Source organism: Cuculus canorus, chromosome 18 (assembly GCF_017976375.1).
Source record: "Cuculus canorus isolate bCucCan1 chromosome 18, bCucCan1.pri, whole genome shotgun sequence".
Lineage (NCBI taxonomy): Eukaryota > Metazoa > Chordata > Aves > Cuculiformes > Cuculidae > Cuculus > Cuculus canorus.
This window is the reverse complement of record NC_071418.1, coordinates 6,467,592-6,487,986: the sequence shown is the minus strand read 5'-3', so window position 1 is coordinate 6,487,986 and position 20,395 is coordinate 6,467,592. Positions and strand designations below refer to the sequence as shown.

The 20,395-nt window shown below is 59.9% G+C and overlaps 2 protein-coding genes across 6 annotated transcripts in view; both read right to left on the bottom strand.

Moving 5' to 3' along the window:
- Positions 1–255: 255 nt before the first annotated feature.
- Positions 256–9,669, bottom strand: FAAP100 (FA core complex associated protein 100). Of its 4 annotated transcripts, XM_054083631.1 has the most exons (10): positions 9,614–9,669; positions 8,490–8,674; positions 7,551–7,669; positions 6,277–7,250; positions 4,987–5,137; positions 3,561–4,351; positions 3,085–3,221; positions 1,722–1,838; positions 1,122–1,208; positions 256–1,007 (listed from the first exon to the last, which is right to left on the bottom strand). In XM_054083631.1, exons 2-10 carry the CDS (start codon positions 8,652–8,654, stop codon positions 882–884), a joined length of 2,667 nt encoding a protein of 888 aa, XP_053939606.1. In that variant the 5' UTR covers positions 8,655–8,674; positions 9,614–9,669; the 3' UTR covers positions 256–881. The 4 variants fall into 4 exon arrangements, with proteins under 4 accessions (XP_053939606.1, XP_053939607.1, XP_009559421.2 ...); XM_054083632.1 differs by lacking the exon at positions 9,614–9,669 and having other exon boundaries at positions 3,106–3,221; positions 8,490–8,800; XM_009561126.2 differs by lacking the exon at positions 9,614–9,669 and having other exon boundaries at positions 8,490–8,799.
- A 2,111-nt stretch (positions 9,670–11,780) lies between these two features.
- NPLOC4 (NPL4 homolog, ubiquitin recognition factor) overlaps positions 11,781–20,395 on the bottom strand; it is a 30,701-nt gene continuing 22,086 nt past the window's right edge. Inside the window, exons 13-17 of one of the 2 annotated variants that reach the window (XM_054083149.1) lie at positions 17,510–17,581; positions 15,682–15,777; positions 14,513–14,629; positions 13,478–13,580; positions 11,781–13,258 (exon numbers count right to left, since the gene is read on the bottom strand). In XM_054083149.1, the coding sequence (XP_053939124.1) occupies positions 13,101–13,258; positions 13,478–13,580; positions 14,513–14,629; positions 15,682–15,777; positions 17,510–17,581 (546 nt within the window). In that variant the 3' untranslated portion in view covers positions 11,781–13,100. The remainder of the gene's footprint in view (positions 13,259–13,477; positions 13,581–14,512; positions 14,630–15,681; positions 15,778–17,509; positions 17,582–20,395) is intronic. The other variant, XM_054083147.1, reaches the window with a different exon arrangement.

The following is a 20,395-nucleotide window of genomic DNA, read 5'->3' as shown; positions in this document are numbered from 1 at the left end:
GATCCTGCCTGCGCATCCCCACCCTGGCACTGCTCTGGGATACAGGGACAGAGGTGGTGGTCACTAGGCCGAGAGGTGCCGCTCAGGCAGCTGGGGAGGGAGCTCAGCCAAGCAAACCCACTGCGGGCAGCACCCCGAGGGGCTGAGATGCTCAAGGAGCGAAGCTGGGGGAGCAGGAGGGGGCCGCAGCCCCTCCAGAGAGCTGACAGGGCCCTGCTGGGAGATGGAAAGGAAAAGAGACGGGCACTTGCTGAGTGGCACAATCGTTTTCATGGCAGACGACAGATTTACAGACACTGGAGCAGTGCGGGGACTGGGCCAAAACACGCTGCACCACCACAGAAATACGAGATCATTTATAGAAAGAACGGGGGAGCGGAAAACCCCCTCCCCTGCCCAGCAGAAAATGGGGCTCCCCCGGGCGGGTGCCCGCTGGGCACCCTGGCACAGCACCCTGTTTGTCCTGATCCTGAAAGGCAAGGCGGCACGGGGGGCACAGCCCAGAGCCGGCACAGCGTGGCGGCTGCTGGGAGAGCGCTAAACTACCACGGCTAAAACGATCCACAAGACAGCATGGCCCCAGGGGCTGCCGGCCAGCGTGGCTGGGCTTTAGAGGGGGCAGCAGGGCCAGGCTGGGCCAGCCCAGAAGCCCCCGCTCTGCTGCCAGAGCCCCGCAACCCTCTGGTGCTGCCGACAACACGACCACGAAACAGGCACACACACACATCCCCCCAACCCGGACCACCGCCGCGGCCTCCCTGCCCTCACCACCAGCATGGGCTCCTCCTCCCGTGAGGGTCTCTCCCCGCCACTAGCCCAGCGGGCACCCACCCCGGCCGGCGGGGCTCGGGACCCCTGGGGCATACTGGCTACCCCTCTGCTCACAGGAGAACAAGGCTGGGGTTGCGCAGCTGCCTGTAGATATGCAGGAGCTTCTCGGCTGTCGCGGTTCCCTCCTCCTCAAGGGGTGGCCGATCACGCAGGGTCTGCGCCTCCTTCAGCAGCATCTGTACAAGGGAGAGGGAGGTTGAGATGTGTGTGGGCCTGCAGCACGGCACCCCGTGGGGTGGAAATGGGGCGCATTGGGTGGTCACCAGCCCTGGCATGGGCTCGCGGCTCACCTCGTGGTTGGCCTGGATCTGGCGCAGGTACTGCATGCGGAGGTCGGGGGGTGCTGAGCCCTGCGCTGCCTGCTCCAGCACCAACGCCTGTGGGGAGCACAGAGCTCTGCTGGGAGGGTGTCAGGAGCCCCGGCTGCGGCAGCACCCGGCCCCAGGGAGCCCTGGCCATGGCTCTGGGCAGGAGGCAGGGCTCTGCCTGGCAGCCGCACTGCCCTGCTCTCCCCAGGCCTGGCACCGTGCTTGACAGCACCGAAGCAGCTCTGGGAAGGCTGCCAGGCCCCACGTGCCTCAGGGGCGCCACTCCGTTTAGCTGCCAAGCTCACCAGAGCCCATTCCTGGGACACATGGTAGGTGCTTCCCAGGGCTCCATACCCCAAACACCCAGATCCAAGGCTGGAGCTTGGGAAGGGAGTGTGGTCTGCAATGGTGCCCCCTCCCCAGCCCTTCCAGAGGTCCATGCCAAGCTGTCTACCACAGTGATGCCACAGAAACCCTCCTGGAGCACCTGATGGTGCCCCCAGGCTTTGGCCTCGGGGTTTTGGCTGACTTAGGGGTCCTCTGCCTCCCAGGACCTCATCTGCTGCATGGCCTCAAGCGTACCTGGATGCGCCGGATGACGGCGTGATGCATCCTGCACATGTCAGCAAGGGACGGGCTCTCCATCAGGATCTCCACGGCCTGGATGGGGCCTGCTGGGCTGAGGTCGTTCATGGCCACCTGGGACAGCCAGGACATCCTCACTGCAGGGGAGGGGGCGAAGGCGGCCCCAGCACCCCCACATGGGTGCAGGGCTCCCCAAAAGCCCCCCATCCCACTCCCTGCATTCCCCAATCCGTTTGCTCTCCAGCCTGCTATGGACAAATGTAGCCAAGATGCTGCTAGCCCAGCTGGGCACATCAGATCTCTCATCCAGCCCCACCAAGGGGTATTTGCCCCCATCCCAGCCCCGGTGGCCATAAGGCCCTAGGAGAACCCTGTCCTGCTCCCTCAAGCCCAGCCCAGAACTACAGCAGAGGGTTCAGCTAAAAAAGGGGCTGCTGCTCTCACCCAGTGCCACTGCTCTCACGCAGTGCCGCTCTGGGTGCGTGGATGCCCATTCCCTGATGGGACATACACTGCCACCCCAGCAGATTTAACCTAGTGGGCTTAGCCCAAAGAGAATTAACACTGTCACTAATCACGATGGCAATATTAGTGCTCGCAAGTGTGAACCAACCTGTGCCAGGTCATGGCCAACACGCAAGCAGCCGGGCCCCTCAGCGTGGGGTCAGCCAACTGCGGCTGGAGAGGTGGGCAGCAATTGGGATTTTTCCTTTGCACTGAGAGGGGGATTTTTGCATTAAAGAGGTCAAGCTGCAGCAGATCAGATTTATGCCCTGAATCCAGCCATTTTCTCCTCACTGTGTAAGGCCAGCAAAGCTCAGCTGGCCAGTCCAGCAGGGAAAGTCCATTCCTTCCTGCAGCCGAGCCCAGCACCAGGTCAAGGCATGGGAAGTGTGTCTCAGTGGGGCTGGGCAGGAGCAGCTCCGGGTAGCGGCAAAGAGCACCACAAAGATCAGCAGATGGATGCTGGGAGTGGAGGGGACATCTGCCTTTGCCCTCACAAAGCCAGCCTGCCACCAAGCAGGGATACAGCAGGAGCCCATTGCCCTTCCTGGCAGGGAAAGGAAAACATCCTGGGGACACACACCCAGCTGCAGAGGGATGGAAGTGGCCACAGCCTTTGGGAAGTCCCACGTCGGGAAAAGGTGAACGGGCAAGGCAACCCACCCAGCCCAGCCCCACAGCGTAGGCAGCAGCCGCCCCACGCAGCACCCAGGCATCTGGACCCACATCCTGGTGTCAGCACAGCAAGGCCACACATCACTCAGCTCCCTGCCAGGAGCGAGGGGCTGTGACACAGAGATGGCTTTGGGGGATAGGGGCACAGGGAGTTTCTCTGCAGGGCTAACCCATTCCTTGCCTCTCGGACAAGCAGCTGCACCTCGCCTCCATCCGGCGCTGCACCGCGCACGGATGCCACCTCCCCGCTGCTCAGTGCCTCGGCCCCAGGGTTCTCAGCCAGCAGCCAGCGCAGTGTGGCACAGCTCAGCGGGACATCTGGGGACAAAAGGAGAGAAAGCAGAGCTTGTTACAGCAATGAAATGCCAACCCGTCAGGCCAGAGTCATGCAAGACAGAGCAATATGCGCCTGTGCAGCTCCTGCAAGACCAGGGCAAACACTAAGGCTATTCCCCTTCTCTGATGAGACACACCAAGCTTGGAGACGCAACGGCCACGGTGTCTACGTGCCATGTGCGGGTGGTGACTGCATGGGGTCACGCAGTCCTCCTTGCCCAAGGAAGGGGCTGGTGACCTCCTTGGCCTGCATGCACCGGGTCTGACAGTGCCATCCCCGCCTGTCCCCAAGGAGACACGCCAGGAGCTCCAGGGACCCACCTGAGCCAGAGGTTTTCAGTGCGTTTTTCAGCAGTTCCGATGACACTCTGATGGATGCTGCTGAGGGAGGCAGGTTTCCCTCCCCCAGGGCGTGTGGCAGCTCACTGACTTTCCCTGCCTCGGGTTCAGTCTGCTCCTGGGATACTTTGAGGAATGTCTCCACAGGATCTGGGGCAGCAGGGGGTGCAGGTGCCGGAGGGGAAGTGTCTGGTCCAGAGGTGCTGCTCTTGAAACGGAGGCACTGGAGCATGTCAATGGTGCACTCGCTGAGAGGCAGGCAGATCCCCTCTCTGTCTGGAGAGAGGATGGGCGAGTCGTCTGGCAGGAAATCGTCCAGGGCCTCAGAGGAGTCGGAGCCGCTGCCCAAAATATCCCGTAAACTGTAGTAGAGGGCACAGGAGATGGTCAGAGGCAGGTCCAGCTTGGTGTCTGCTGCAGAGCCGAGGGGCAGTGTGAGCTCCCTCTTGTTGCCAGGGAGGAGCTGATCGATGGGGAAGGTGAAGGTGGTGGCCGAATCTTCAGACTCCTCCTCTAAGGCACAGGGGCTGGCCAGGAGCTGAACGCAGAGGGTCCAGCCCTCCTCCAGGCTGTATTCGCTGCAGTTCTCCAGCAGACAGGAGATGGTGACAGTGTCTTGGAGCAGGAGGCAGCTCCAGTTACCAGTGACAGTGCAAGCAATGGGCTTCTGGCCTTCCTGGCTGGACAGCAAAGCTGCGCTCACATTCATCACCTGGTTCAGGCTGGCCAGGGCTCGGTTCTTCTGGTCCACTGCCTTCTTCAGGAAGGAAACTCTGCAAGGACAAAGGGTTGGTGCTGAAATAGGAGAAGCAGCAGCCGTGATGCTGGGTCAGTGACGGAACAGAGGCCAGTGCTGCTGAAAGGCAGAAGCACAAAGGGTGCTGTGCTGCCATGGCAGATTAGCCAAACAGCCGCTGGCATGAGCCCAGCGCCCTGAGCCACCCCAGGAACTCCCCAACTCCCTCTCCAAGGCAGCCAGGACCCACGTTCTGTCCACATGCCCCATCAGCTGAGCTGGCCCCGAGGAGCAGCTCCAGCCAGCCCTCAGGAATCCCCTGCAAAGAATGAGGGACTCGTCCGCATTCCCTTCCCACTTGGCAAGCACAGCGGGCATCTGGGAGCGCCTGGCACCCTGCGTCTCCCACCTTCTGCTGCCGAGGCTGTAAACACCAGCCTGCCCGCAGCACCGGCGTCAGCTGTGCCCGGGTCAGGGGGGCAGCAGGCAGGCACACCCTTAGACACTTACTATGCTATTGAGGTCAGGGTGTGTTTCCCAACCAGCACTCTGGAAAGGTAAATGTTGGAGCAGTTACCGCCAGAGGCCTCACGGCCGATGCACAAAAGCCCAGCACAGTGCCGTAAATCAGCAGCTCGCAGAGTTAAGAGCACGAACAACCCTGCCTTTTACCTCTCTGAGGTGTTGCCTATCCCGGACAGCAGCTCCTTAATCCTTCGGCCGGCCTCGGCTGGCGTCAGCTCCACGTCAGTGTCCTCGGGGCTGCACAAGTCGCAGGCCATGAGGCGGCCTTTGGCAGACAAAGCCAGCAGCTCTGATTCACCTGTGGGCAGAGAGAGGGGCACGTCAGGCAACGAGGGGCAGCGGGAAGGCAGACAGGGCTTCCCTGATGGCTGGGGGGACGGATGCAGGGGGACAGGGGAGCACAGGATAGCACTGCCTGCCCCATGACAACAGTAGCCAGAGGTATCACCTCTGCCTGCAGAGGGGAGCGATGGAGACAGGACATGGATCACGACAGGACACCCACCTCACACACAGCTCCCCAAGAAGGGAGATGTCCCCCTCCTGCCTGCCCTGTCCCCACGGCTGCTGCTCACCGACAGCCCCGCCATCCCAGCCATGCTCCCCAGAGCCGGCTGCTCCCAACCCAAGGCCAGCAGCAGCTGGGAGAGGTGCCGTCAGGGCCACAGCGCCCCAGGAGCCAGCGCTGCCATGCAGGGTCCCCGGCAACAAGAGGCATGCAGCTCCACGGGCAGTGAGCGGGGCCGGGCTGCCTGCTTTGCTGCCCCTGAGTGCTCCAGGAGCCGCTCCTTACTCACTGTCTGTCCTGGCCCCGTTCGCTCCTCGTGCTGCCCATGCAATGGGCTTGGCTATAGCTGTGGGACGCTTTCCTCCTGCCTACGCCCTGTGCTCCCCTCCTCTGCTCCCAAGAGTGAGCGCTGCACCCTGCTCTGTGTCCAGGTCAGGAACCGCACGCTGCCCTCGCTGGAGTGGGAAGGGGAGCATCCAAGCTGTGGGCCAGAGAGCGCAGTGCGTGCAGGCTCCGAGCGGCCACACAGGAGCTCTCAGTCCAGCCAGTGCCATGCCTGAGCCCCTTTTCTGGGGCGAGTCTCGTCCCGGCTCACTTGGGGCACTGTGCAGGCAGCCCAAGGGGACAGGCAGGGCTGCTGCGAGCATCCTGTGGGAACCAGTGCGGACCAGCCGCTTCCTGCGATGCTGAGCTGAGAGGAACAGCGAGCAGGTGGGGAAGAGCCGGAGCTGCGAGCACGCCTCGCATTCAGCCCGAGTCGGCATGCTCGACAGAAATGACTTACAAAAACGAGGGGAGTCAACAAGAACGGATGAGGACGGAGCCCGATCTGGACCGTAAGGAGGGGTGGAGACGCATGGGCCGGAATAGGCAGCCATCCTGCCCCGCTCAACCCCAAGACCCAGCGCACACCCCGCTGCCGGCAGTACCTTCTGATGCCCGAGAAGACAAGGAAAGAGCCACAACGCTACAGATACTTAAACTGGCCGGAGACAGGACGGGAGGCAAGACGCCAGCATAGCTCTCCGCGTCCTCAGGGTCAGAGGAATCGCCAACCCAGTCCAGGTCGACAGCAGAGATGTCTGAGTGTGTGCTGTAATACATCCGGCTGCCACTGCCACAGGCGGCGCAGAGAATGGGCCCACGCAAGTAGTACTCCCTGAGCTCCGGCACTGACGCCTCCTCCCTCTGATCCGCTTTGATAGCCACCATCTTCCCGTAGTGGCCAACAGCCACCACGCAGTCACAGCCAGTATCTCCGAAGAGCTGCTCATCCTCAGCATCCTCCGCTGCCCTCCTCTCTGTTCTCAAGGCCCCAATGAAGACGATGGGCTCCTCCAAATGATGGAGGATCTTCACCGGGGGGTCTTGGTTCGAAACGTCGTGGCAGCCATCTTCAGCCGTCGAAGAGCTGAGGGCCTTGAGTGGCACGGAGCAGAGCTGTCCATCTGGGAAGCCGCAGAGGATCATAGGAGACTCCAGCATGGCGGCATCAATCCCGAAGAGCAGGCTGAAGAGGGGCTCTTCCAGCACAAAGCCTCCCGAGCACCACAGCCCCTCCCCAGACCCCACGGTGCCTGGGGAGGACGCACAGCAGAGGACGGGCAGAAAGCGGGAGGGCAGGCTGTCCCCCCCGTCCCCCTCATCCCCGGGCTGGGGGCCAGGGCAGAATCCCACCTCGCTGACCTGCCGGTACCGGGGACTCTCCTGTTCGGGGCGCGGAAGCTCGTGCAGCTTCATCCACCATTTGCCATGAGCGTGGGACAAGGTGATGACGAAGCTGTTGAGCAGAGTGAACATGCACAGGCTGGAGTCTGGGAAGATGCAGGCATCCGAGTCCACAGGGAAGACGCCGGAAGGGCAATTGCTTTCTTGGCCGTCGCCATCCGTCTGCTCCATTAACCTTCAAGCAAACAGCGAAGAGCTCTGAGCCAAGCCATGACGCGAAGCCAGCGCTTCCCTTGGCTGCCTCTTACCCTGGCCCTCAGAAACAAGCTCCCCACAGCACAGCTTTTAGCATCTGCTGTGAGAGCGGCGATCCAGAAAGCCAGAGCATCAAACCACATAACATTTCCCATGCCTGCAGGCAGGGAGGGCACGGGCAGAAGCTCAACGCATCACCCCAGCCACAAGAAGCAGCCCCACACTCCAGGGCTAACGGCACAGGGCTGGCTCACGTCCCCAGGGGTGGCAGCTGGCTCACCTGCTCTGCTGCTCCAGGGAGATGCAGTAAATGCCGCTGTGCGCACAGAGGATGTAAAGCTGCCGGGGCTGGGGCAGCAGCTCCACATGCCACACCTGGTCAGGGCACCGGTACACGGCCTGGGTGGAAAAGCAGAAAGAAATGTCACCTTCTGACAGTAGCCAGGTGGTGGGGATGGGGCTGCACACCTGCACTGGGGCTGGGTGTGGCAAGAAACCACTTGCTGGACACCGCTACCTCCTGGACAACCCCAATGCAGCTGTAAATGAAAATGGTTATTTCCTGCCAACAAGGAATCCTACAGATTACAAGCAATTTTAAGGAATAAATCTATCCATGGGCAAGCCCCATGGCTTAGCTTTCCAGAGTGAGGGGCAGCCGTCCTCAGGGAAGAGTGGCAGGGAGCTGGGAGAGGGGCTGCAGGCAATGAGGCAGGGAAACAGTGATCAGAAAGTCAGTACATGATCTGCTTTCCTGAGAAGCGGTGTGGGAGGTAAATCCTGATCTTACAGCGATGGCTTTCATAGAAACGATAATTAGAGCACATTAAAAAAGGGAGCCGTGTATAACTCAACACGATGACGGCTGTTAGTCACAGCAAAGACAATAGCGAAGCCCTTTGTAGGTGAGAAATGAAAGGGACGTCATTTCACTCAGGGAGGGAAAAAGCCTTTCTACTTTAATTAAATGTTTGTCTTGCAAGTTTGGGAGAGACGGCAGCACCCCCGCCCCCAGGAGGGGCCATGGAGCTGGGCAGGGGGGTCTGCGCCACTCGGCAAGTTTATTTGTGGATGGGGGACCCTGTGGAGGACTCCAGTTCCACAACTGGTGCTCCCACCACCTGTCCCAGGACCCTGGGCCCATGGGACACCAGCCCCAGAGCACAGTCCTGGCGCAGCGGACGTGGGACAAAGCCCCCCACCCTGCCAGGCCACTCACCTTCAGCACCTTCCCCTCCTGGTCATAGACATAGACGAACTCGCTGCCGTTGGAGAGGTAGATCTCGTTCTCGTGGCACAACACCCGGGGCTTGCCCGCCACCAGCCCCCCCACTGGGCAACAGAAACCGGCCAGGTAATCCACCCTGTGCCCCACATGCGCCATGGTGCCGGGTCGGTGCCAGCCTGTGGGGTGGGAAGGGCGTCAAGAGCCGGGCGGGCAGTGAGGTTGAAGATGGAGCCCCTTCGCCAGCATGGGAGGCATGCTGGGCCCACGTCACCCCCCCCGGGCCACTGCCAGCCCTGGGCGTGCAGCAACCCAGCCCCACAGCCCCCCCCCCCCGCAACCCTCCAGTTCCCCCAACAGAGCCCCGCAGCCCCTCTCCACCCACAATCCAACTCCACAGCTCCCTCAATACTCAGCCCCACAGACCCGTCTACCCCTGAGCCAAATAGATCTCACAGCCCCAGCCCCACAGCCCTCTACCTCTGACAGCCCCGTCCCTGATTGAGCCCCACAGCCCCCCAACTCAGCCCTACAGCCCTCCCTCAACTGAGCCCCACAGACTCCCTCAACACAGCCCTACAACCCCCCCAGTACCCAGCCCCACAGACCCCACCCCTGATTGAGCCCCAAGGCCCTCCCCCCTCCTCTGACAGAGCTCTACAAGGCCCCCAGGACCCAGTCCCACAGACGCCTTCATCCCTGATTGAGCCCCACAGCCCTTTTCCACCCACAAACCAACCCCATAGCCCGCCTATCCCTGAGCCCCAGAGATCCAGCTCTGCAGGCCCCGCACCCCTGAGCCCCACAGATCCCCCCCAACCCGCTAGAGCTCCCCATCCCTGATTGAGCCCTCCAGCCACCCAACCCCTTCCCATCCACAACCCAACCCCACAGATCTCCCACCTCTGAGCCCCCCCCACCCCTGAACCCCATAGATCCACTAGCCCCCCCCCAAGCCCCACAGATCCAGCTCTGCAGCACCTCCCACTCCTGAGCCCCACAGATCCCCTAGATCCACAGATCCCTCTGAGCCCCACAGACCCAGCCCCACAGCCCTGAGCCCCACAGATCCCACAGCCTCCCCTCCCCCCCCATCGCTCCCGGTGAGGCGCAGGTACCGGGCCGGGGGGCGCGGGCAGCTCCGCTTTACGGCTGCGCGGCGGGCGCCGCAATGGGCGGGGAGTTTGCGACAGGCCGTAAAGCCGCGCGAGGTGGGGGGGAGCGGTAGCGGGAAGTGAAGGCACAGAGGAGTAGGGTTGCGGCAGGGTCTTTATTGGCGGCGCTGAGCCCCGAGTGTCCTGTGTCCCCGCTCCCGGGACCCCTCCAGGCGGCTCGCCCTGCCCCATCCCCTCTATCCCCGCCAGTGCCCGGGCAGCCGCTGAGTCCGCCCCCCCCCCTTGCTTCTCAGGCCGGTGCCCGGGGCTGGGGTCGGCCCCCCCGCCGCTTCCCCAGCCCCAGACCGGCTGCTGGGCTTGGAACTCCTCCATCCCCTAGGCTGGTGGGTCTGATCCCCCTGTCTCCTTCATCCCCCCAGGTCGGTGCCCAGCGCTGGGTTCGAGCCCTCTGACACCCCCCTCCCCCCATCCCCCTACGTTGGTGGGTCTGATCCCCCCCCCATCGCCCAGGTCGGTGGGTCTGACCCCTCTGTTCCCTCCATCCCCCCTAGATCGGTTCCTTGATCGGTGGGTCTGGCCATCCCCTTCATCCCCCAGGTCAGTGCCCAGCACTGCCTGACCCTGTCGCCCTCCTCCACCCCCGAGGATGGTGTTGGGTGTTTGGCTTGGCCCCCTCCAGCTCCTCCCTCCATCCCCTCGGGCTCTGGGTTGGAGCCTCCTCCCCGAAACCCCTCAGATTGGTGCTTGGGGCGCTAGGTCCAACACCGCCATCTCCCAGCCACTGCTCAGTGCTTAGGTTGGACCCCTCTGCCGCCCCATTCCCCCAGGATGGTGCCTGGTATACTGGATCCAATCCCTACCCCATCCCCTCCCTCAGGCTGGTACCTGGTTCTTGGGTTGGACCCACCCCCCCGTCCCCCCCCCCCCCCCAGGTCCCCTTTCCTCCCCCTGAGGACGTTGCCTGGTCCTTGGGTCAGACCCTCCCGCACCCCCGGGAGTCCGGTGCTTGGGGCTGTGGTGCTGGGTCCAAACCCCCCGTCCACCCCCAGCCACTCAGGCTGGTGCCCGGTGTCCGGTGCCGGCCCCAGTGCGGATGCCGCTGTGGCGCGGGGGGGCCGGGGGTCGTCGGGCCCGTGCCAGCTGCTCCACGAAGGCCTCCACCTCTACGAAACGGGCCGAGAGGTGTCCCAGCTGCTCCTTCAGGGCACTGAAATCCCGGTACAGCTCATCCAGGGCCTCGGACAGCGAGCGGATCCTGCACAGGGCAGAGGGCTGAGGGACCCCTGCCAGCCCCCAAAACCTGGGGGGAGCAGCGCTGGCCCCGAAGCCCCCTCACCTCCCATAGTCCGGCAGCACGGTCTGGTGGTCAAAGAGCAGCAAGTTCCGCATTTGGGAGGTGATGGCGAACTTCCAGTTGTCCAGCACCAGCGTCAGGTTGGCGCAGCCCTTGGCTGGGGTGCTCTGAGCTGCGGGGAGCCAAGGGGACAGGCTGCAGGCAGGACTCCAGCCCCCCTCTGTCATGCTGGGAAGCTCAGCCCTTGTCCGCCTTGGTGGGGGTCCCCAGCTCGGGGATGGGGGGGATTACCGTCTGCTCTGTCATCCCACGCCGCCGGCCGCCGCTTCATCTTGGCAGCAGAGCCCAGAGCCGCCAGGAGCAGGAAGGGGAGAAGCCGTGACATGGCACTGCTAGGGCAGAGCGCGGTGAGAGGGACCCTGGCTCCATCCAGCTCCCAGAGGGACATGGACACAGAGGTGTCATGTCCCCAAGGGCTGAGCACATGGCACCCAGCCCACTCGCAGCCCTTTCTGCTTCCCACCTGTACCAAGGTCCCGGCTGATACAGACAAGGCAGCCGCTTGCCGGGTTCAGCTCCTCCAGCTCTGGCTCCGTTCGGCTCCTGCTTTCCCTTTTCAAGGCGCTGGTCTGGCTCGGGGCCCGGCCGCACGCGGCTCCAGCGCTGATTACAAACAGACCGCCCGGCCGCAGCTCAGCCGATGGGGCGCAGCGTCCCCCACTCCCGCTGGGAGAGCCAAGCATCCCAGCCCTGGCACAGCGCAGCCCTCCCGCAGGGAATGGAGTGGAGGAGACACGGCACTGGCGCTCGTTTCGGGTGCTTTTATTCCACGTTACTCGCAGACCCTGTGCTGGGTCAGCCCAAGCACCGCTGCAACCCCAAACACCAACAAACCCAGGGGAAAAGCAAACCGCAGCCTGTGAGCCCTGCGGCAGGGCCGGGCAGCCGCTGTGCCAATGCCAGCGGGATGAAGCCTTTGGCTGTTTCACCAACACCAGCAGCAGTGAGGGTGCCAGGAGGTCCCTGCCTGGCTGAAAAAGGCAGGGGCAACACTGTCCTGGCGCAGGACAGGGCCTCACGCCACCCTCCCGTGAGAACATGGAGCGGTGCCAGAACTGGTGTCCCTGGGATTTAACTAAGGCCCAAACCTACAGCACCGGGGCAAGGGGTCAGAGCTCCCCAGGGCACCACAAGCATCTGCCTGCACCCTCCCCAACCGGGGTTTAAAGGGAAAAGACCATGGCCTAACTCCCAGCTCCAGGAGGATATGCTGGGAAGGGATGCGGGCAGGGGGAAGATGCCAGCCGCAAGGGCCAGCTCCCTCCTTTGCCAAAGGTGCCCGAGTTTGGCAGCTCTCCCTGCATGGCCTCGCTCCAAAGGAGGGGATGAGCTGCTGCCTGCAGTGCTTTGCTGCTTCCCCAGGAGCTGAACAGCTCTCCAGGGGGTGACACCACCCCTGCAGCCCCTGTGGTGACCGGGCAGGATGCAGGATGTGCCCAGCCGGCAGCCGGACACACGCCAGCCAGGTGCTGGAGCAGCTCTGCCACATGAGAGGGAGCAATCGCGGCGCTGTGTGCTGCAGGAATGATGCCAAGCCGGGAGCTGGCACATGCCCACCCCTTGCCCAGTGCCAAGGGGGCCTGTCCTGCACCGGGAGCGCTGCCAGCACGCGGAGCTGCCGTCTGGCCCAGCGCTGCTAACAGTCGTCTGCTCGCTCCGCCAGTGCTGTTTAGCATGAAAGCTGTCAGTACCCGGGCACCCAAGGCTGGTGGCAGCGACCCATGCGGGCAGGCAAAGGGGAGCAAAGCTGCAGGCAGGGAGGTGCCACAGTCTCTCCCTCCCCTCCGCTCCGCTGGGAGGCTGTTCTGGGCAGGGAGGTGGGGGTTCTGGCTGGCCACAGCCCCCCCAAAGCCCCTCGTGCTCACCCAGACGGAAGCTAGGGGTAGCAGGGGCACAGCCTGGCCCTGCAGAGCGAAGGCTGAGGTGAAGCATTGGTTTCCCGGGCCGGGAGCCAGCATCAAGGTAAAGCCAGGGCTTCCAGCTCCTGCTGCAGCCTGAAAAGGATTAAGTGGGGAGGGCTGGAGCCACCCCCTGCCCAGCTCCGCACCCCAGGGAAGCGGAAGGGAGGACGGGGAAGGGACAAGCACCACTCCTGCTGCTCGAGGGTTGGCTCTGTATTGGATTCTGCCGGTGTGGCTAGGTCCGGGGCAGGCTGCACATCTCGCAGTGGTCCGTGCCTGGCTGGTTCATGAAGGTGCAGTGCTGGCAGGCCCACATGGCTGCCGACACCGCATGCGTCGAGCCGCCCACGGCACCGTACTCCTGCAGTCCTGAGATCTGGACACCGACTGTGCCTGCGAGAGAGAGAGCCCAATTAGGGCATGGTGGGAAGTGCTGGGGACAGGCAGCTCCCCTGCCTAACCCCAGAGTTTTCTGTCCCAACCCATGCAAGATCCTCCCTGCCAACGTGCTGCCCTCGCCCCTTAGGCTGGAATCATGCAGGGACCACCCACTTGGGACCAAGGAAGAGCTTTCCTCCCATGCCTCCTCCCCAAGGGACCCCCCTTTCTTACTGCAGAGCTGCTCGATGGTTGCCCACTGCTCTGATTTCTTCCAGGTCTGTGCGAGCTCCTCATTCTTGGTCCTCACAGCTTCCAGCAACAAGCTGATGCTGTCCTGCAAGCCATAAAAGGGAAATCAGTGCTGGCCACTCCTCTGGCACCCTGTCTGAAGCTGTGACCAGGGAAGTGCCTCCCTGCCCTCCTCCACCAGGCGCAGCAAGGCAGAGCTGCGAGTTGGACTGCTGCCCCTTTGGGTTGCACTGGGGTATTCAGCAGGGAGCAGGATGCAGTTTATCCCTTCTGCTTCCCTCCAGCATTCAGACATACCCCTAAACTCCAAATCCACCCCTTTCCTCTCCGTAGAGGAGGTTATCACCTAACCAGGCTGCAGCTGAGCGCTGCGCTAGAGCTGCGGGCCGAGCCTGACTCCCAGGGGTGCAAACTGGCCATGCTAGAGCACGCTGGCACCCAGCCCCGGCCACGCACACAGCTCTGGCCTGATCTCCAGCTGCCCAGGGTCAGCCCGGCTGCCCTGCACATGCGCAGTCCTCAGCGCCCTCGAAGCCTCTGGCAAACACATGGCCCTGTTGCCTGGCTTACGGCGGGAAGGTCCAGTGGCGCAGATGTGAACTGGGGAACCTGGGCAGCCGCCAAGCTCCCAGTGCCCAGCCAAGAGAGGCAGAGCTGCACAGCCAGGAAGTTGTCAGCCTGACCGAGATTTGGGGGCTCTGATCTCGTTATCGTTAAAACAGGAATTTCTGATTCTGAGATATTTTTAAAAATGTTTCCAGCCCTCACAGCTGCAGCCAAGTTGGCTCTGTCTGTGCTAACAACCGCCACCCCCTCACTACTCCAAGCAGTGTGTTGAGAGCCCTGGGTCCAGGCAGGGGCTTTGGTTTCACTTTTTAAACCTTTTACCAACAGCTCAGCCTGGAAGAAGAGGCGCTGGGCTGTGCCGGGGCTGCAGTCTGGCTCAGCCACCGCCACGCACCCCAAGGGCCCCGGGGATGGTGATGCCAATGTGACCCTTTCTTCCCTGTTACGTACCCGCAGGGGCATGACTTCGTTCGTGACCAGGAAGAGTAGCAGATGGAAATCGGAAATGATGTCTAGGAAAACGGAGGAAGTAGTTTGGGACAGGTATGTGGCCAAGCTGTGGAAGTCCTATAGAGAGGGAAAAGTAACAAGGAGAAGTCATTTGTCCCCCATGTAGTAACTTCATTTTCCTATTCGGATCTGCTAATAGATCCTGTAACATTCCTGCCTCTTTTGGGTGCTGACTGCAACGTGTGCAGACCCTCCAAAACCAGACCTTAGGCTGGCTGACCGAGCTGCAGCTAGCAGCTTCCAGGGAAAAGAATCTTCAGGCCCATGCCAGCTCCCCTGTCTGTGCACCTGAATAACCCAGTGCATACAGAGCTGATCCCAGACCCAGGCGACGCTGAGCAGAGGCTGGTCAGCTCAGCCCAGTCCCTAAGGAAAAGAGGCAGATGAGGACAGAGCAGCCCCTTCCTCCCTCACCCCCTATTTTTCTTTGCTCTTGAACCCAGGGCATCCTTTGAAATGAGGACCGAAGCTCTCGTTGAATGGCTGACCTCACCCAACAGAGCCACATCGGGTAGCGACCCTTCTCTTGCAATGGCTCTAGGAGGAAGCCTTTGACATCTTTGGCACAGCCTCCTTAAAGGAATGAGCTGTTGTTGCTTTACAGCAACTCGAGCCTTCCATGTGCTGGCAAAAGCCAGTGAGCGCCTCAAGCAGTCCAGCAGCTGCCTCTGCTCAACACCATGGGCCTCTTGCAGTAAACAGCCTCTGTGTTATAAAAATCCACCCAGGAGCAGAAGTCAGTGCTCTCGGACCTGGAGCAACAACCCTTGTCCTGCTGCTGTCTGTAGGGAGAAGCAGGTCCGGCGCTTTCACCGTAGGACTGGAGCCCCCTGACCTCTCTGGAATGGCCTGGGAGGCACCAGGACTGGCAAAGAGTGAGAAGCCCTGGTCCCCATCATCCCCAGGACGGTGGGAAGTGAGGCGTCCAGCTGGCTGATCAGCATGCAGACATTGCTCTGAGCAGGAAGGTGCTTGGCAAGCACTGGACTGAACTGCGACGGGGTGATTTAAGGGCACAACTGCAGCCGTCCCTTTGCAGATACTATGAAGCGCAAGGGAGACAGATGACCTTTCTGTATGAAACAGCTTTGGTGCAAACTGCTCCTTACCTGAGTTTCCCCCAGCACATCACGGTTCTCGATGGGGAATGGATTTTGAGAAATAGAAAACGTGTAGACTGGATCCTTCGGAAAAGTTGTAGTAATCTGAAAATCCAAGAAAGGACGATCAGAGTGCTGAAAGCAGGAGGGGCAAATGGGAGGGGGGAAAGCAAGACTCCTGATAGCCAAGAGCATCCATGACCACGCATTAGAGCTCAGCCAGGCAATTACAGCAGGGATTTTCTGACAGCTTTTAAGATTTAAAGTGATGTCCCAATCAGCACCGCCCTTAGGCCCTGGCAATCTTCTAAGGAAGCTGGAGGGAGATTATTGAGCTCGCTCCTGATGCTCCCGACGTGATTGGGATGCAGTAGCTCCCAGCGCACCTTTGCCTCGCAGTCCCCTCAACGCCAATGGGTGACAGGGAGAGCATCCCACGGCGTAGCCAGGGGACCGCGCTGCTCCATTCCCATCTGGAAAGGGTGCCAAGAGAACACCTTTGCACTTCTCTAACAGTCACCCCAGGCTCCGGGTGCACCAGCCCTGCCTCCTCCCTGCACCCTGTGCCAAAGGGATGGGGAGCAGGGTAACACAACACTGACCCCACGCTGCTGAGCAAACCAGCTGGTGTTTGGGCCTGCTACTGACACTTAAACCAGTCCCAGTTCTGAGGGCTTTAAAGCTTTGCTGTCAGTTACTGAGTGCTGGGCCCTGTCGGCGAGGCCCTTTGTAAGCAGAGATGCAGAAATCCCTGCCAGGCCAGTCAGTATTAGCAGGAATAACGACTTTTTTTTTTGTTTTCCCCCCTCTCTTTTATAAAACAGAGACAAAACAAGATGCTTCAGAAATGCAGCTTTCCAGACCGCTCCTAAATGTTTGTTCCATCAATTTGTTTTCACCTTAATTATGCCCCAGGTAGCCGAGAAACAGATGCCTTTACTACTCAATGAACTCCAGCACTGCCGACTAGCATAGGGCATCCGAGGGCCTCACACAATGGACCTGCTGTTCTGGACATTACATTTCTTTGTGCGAGTCACACATCCCTGTGTCAGCCTGAGTGCTGCTCCGATAAGCGACATACACGGCAGACAGGCAACAGGAAAGAAGGACGAGTCAGTGGAAGCCTCCCGGCTGCCAGCTCCCCTACGCCCGCAGGACACGGCCTGTGCCAGGGGCAGCTGGATCAGAGCAGTTGCTCTAGGTGGATTTAATTGCTACTGGCACCACCTCTAACTGCAGCAATATAATCTGTCATCAGAATTATTTGCTTTCCTGTCTTCCACACCGTAACAGTTTCCTTTCCAGCCAAAGAGCAGGGCCGTGCCCCAGTGCCTGGCAGCGCTTGCTTACGGGCAGGAGGCAGCCCTGCCCCAGCCAAGCCGTGCTGGAGCCTGAACTCCCTCCCCCAAGAAAAGGCATTTCTGTACAACCAACCTGGTCTGCTGAGTCACTAAAAGGAGCTGGATTCTTAATTGCTGCTAAGAGACAGACAACTGGAGCTCTCTAATTAGCTCCCCATGAGGTAGTGCCCACCACATGTATCTGTGGAGCTGGCTGCTTCCCCTGCCACATGGCTACGTGCCAGTTCGGAGCCATGATACGACACCAGGCAGCGCCTTCCCAGGAAGCAAGCGTGTTCTCTGGCACCACACTGATCCCAAAGAGCACTGCAGTGTAGAACTAGAAATGCCTGGCAGCGGAGGGAAACAGAGAAAGAAAGAAAGAAAACCTCTCCCATGAATCACCTCCAGTGTGAATTTTAGAGGTGGGTTAAGAACTTCACTCCACCCTGACCCCATCCTGCTGCAAGCAAACAAGTGCAACGAATACTTACATCTATGATGAGGTACTCAACCGGGAGTGGGCGAGCCAGCTGTGTGATCTCATTGCCAAACTTGTCTATGTCCTGAAAGAAGAGAAGTTTCATTACTCCTCCATGTGGAAGCAGCGTGAAGCCTGAGGGATCCTGCCCTGGAGACACCCACACAGGAGCCCAGGGATCCTCGGCTCTGGCAGATCGCTAAGGGTGTAGAAAAGAACCTGTTCCTATGTGGCTGGGTGCTGGGACCAGACAGAGCTGCACAATTCCCTGCAGCTCCTGCAGGCTAGAGAGCTCTGTAACTCTGTAAACCAGGCCCTCCGTTTCCTTGTGAGCCAAGGGAGCGCATGGTCACAAACCACTTTGGCCTGTTTGCCTCTGTTGTCACCACGGGAGAAGTGCCTGGAATTATTCAAGAAGTGAGAGTGCTACTTAAGGAGCAGTTTTAAAAGGGAAGGACAGTGTCACATCTGCTTTCTCAGCCAAGGGAAACCTGACTTTCTGCAAAACCGGACACGAGATTCTCATCCAATTTTCACTTGGGAACTGGAAATCCAGGCACTTTCTCATACACAGACCCGAAGAGCCAGCATATCACGATGCATAAACTTGTTTTGCTCCGCCAGACGAATTGAACATAAAGCTTAATTATGGAGAGAAACGGCCAGCATATGTTCATTAATCATAAAATGACAATTAGACGTGATTTATGTCAAACACGCCAAGTTCAAACACAGCTTCAGAAATAAATTCATGAGAACTGACACTTTTCATTAAGGATTCTGTGAGAGGGGGTTGTATTTTCTACCTAAATCATCACTTAACATGTTATAAATCATTCATTGAGCCTCATATAAATCATATGTCCATAATTTCCAATCAGGGACCTTACTTAAGTTTACATTCACTGAGCTCTCAGAAGTCCCAGCGGCTGGAGGCAGACCCAGGGCCACCGCACACCAACAGAGCTGTCACCCTGATACCTTGGTGGCTTTGGGGAACCTCAGTGAGAGGCTGTGACCCCTGCTCCTCCAGCGGCTCCCTGGCTGGGTTTTGAGTGGCATTTCTCAGGCTGAGCCCGCGAGCACTGTGCGTCAGGATGAGCCGCCCACAGCTGACACCCTCCTCTCCCGAGATGGAGATGTGTTTTCTCCCGGAGTACGCCACTCCTCCGCTATCAGCATTTCTCGGTTACGCTAGTATTTACACAGCACAAATATGCGGTGCGGCAGCCAGCACCCTGCTCTCACGCTCTGCTCTCCCGGTACACCCAGACGGACATCGCCCCAGCAGGCTCCGGCACGCTGCTCCCCTCCAGGCACAGCCCCCCCTTCACCAGCCCCCTCCCCAAGCATCCTCTGTCCCTAGGAACGGTTCCCTTTGTAAAAAACATCTACCTTCCAGTCTTTGAAGCTCCTTTTAAAAGCAATTCCGATAAGGATCTTTTCTCCTTGAACATGACAGGTTGTTGGCCCTGTGGTTATTTCAGCAACAAGCCTGGTGGCTCCTGGCCTCAGATCTCTCTGGCTCTGACAGGAACAGGAGGAGACGTGGAGCCTTTTCAGGGAGATCACAGGACCTGAAAGCTAACCTGCTTCTAGATCTCGGTGATACCGCAAGAGTCAGGAGTCCAATCCAATCAGACCAAATCAGCTTCCCAAACACAATCCTGCCCCTGCAAGAAAGAACCTGCAACAACTCACACATAATTAGCCCATCTGGAATTCATTTTCAAATCTAATTAAGTCCTAATATGCAGAAACATTTTTCCAGCACCTGTTCGCTTTAATCTCCGCCTCTGGGGATTTCCATGTTAAATGCCTTCTTTTTAATGTCACGCTGCTGAGGCCTTCAGGACATGCACTAGACTGATGCTACTAAACTAGAACCTCGCTCCCCCCCGAAGTCTTGTCCCGAACCTGCCCCTTGCCAGAGAGAAAAGCCCCCCGTGCCCAACGCCAGCGCTCTTCTCCAACCCCCATACACCATTTTAATAGGCAATTATATTTTAAAGGCCTTAGCAAACGTCAAGCTGGGAGAAAGACGTCTTCATCCTGAACTTGGCAGTCACTGGGGCCCCAGCAGTGCCTCTCAGCAAGTTATTGCTGCAGCCTCAGAGCCTGAGACTCCCAAAGCCATGAACACCCAAGTGCTGCAGGCGGCAGCAACCATAGAATAGAATCGCTTGGTTGGAAAAGACCATTGAGATCATTGAGTCCAACTGTAACCGCTCCAAAGAGAGGCCAGGAAGGGGTTAATGAAGGCGCAAGTATTTGGCTCCTGGACAAAAATCAAGCAGCAAGGCCTGGAGGATTTGGACAATGAATCATCTCAAAGACAGGAGCAAACTGGAGATTGCATCAGGCGCTGTGCTTAGAGCTTTTCGAACCACTGTTCAGAGGCAGAGGATGCAAAGGGACGAGGTCAAACAGGGAAAAGGATGGGTGCGCCCACAGGGAGTGTGGCCGGCTGCGTCCCACACCTCTGTGGCCCTGCAGGAGGGCTGCAGCAGGTCAGGCTTCTGGGTGGCTTCGAGACTGGGGAGCAGCCAAGTGAGGAGCCCGGGCCGCTATCAGCCCGGGGGAGGCTCCAGCTCTGTGTCCCAGGGCTGGTCAACCGCTACCATCCCATGCCGTTAACCTTCAAGGACTCATCCTGCTGGAGCGGAGCAGCTGTCTGTCTTGTGTGTTAACAAAAGCCATCCCTGCTCTTCCCTCGGCCGCTTTCCAAGGGCTTTACTGGGCAGTCCTGCCCTTGCACAGGGCAAGCAGCTGACGCAGAGAAATGAAAGGACTTTTCTAAGAGCAAACGATAGGTCAGTGAGAGTTGAAACCCTTCTCAGGAGATTCCTCGTGAGCTAAGCAAGCACCCTCCTCCCCAGCGCAGCTGGGACATCTAAGG

Bases quoted from the DNA above. Each gene is read 5' to 3' on its own strand.
- FAAP100 (XM_054083631.1), bottom strand. From the start codon at position 8,654: ATGGCGCATGTGGGGCACAGGGTGGATTACCTGGCCGGTTTCTGTTGC. The intron at 7,670-8,489 runs GTGAGTGGCCTG...TTTTCCACCCAG, and splicing joins AGGAGGGGAAGGTGCTGAAG to GCCGTGTACCGGTGCCCTGA. The intron at 5,138-6,276 runs GTACTGCCGGCA...CTCTGCCCACAG, and splicing joins GTCTTCTCGGGCATCAGAAG to GTGAATCAGAGCTGCTGGCT.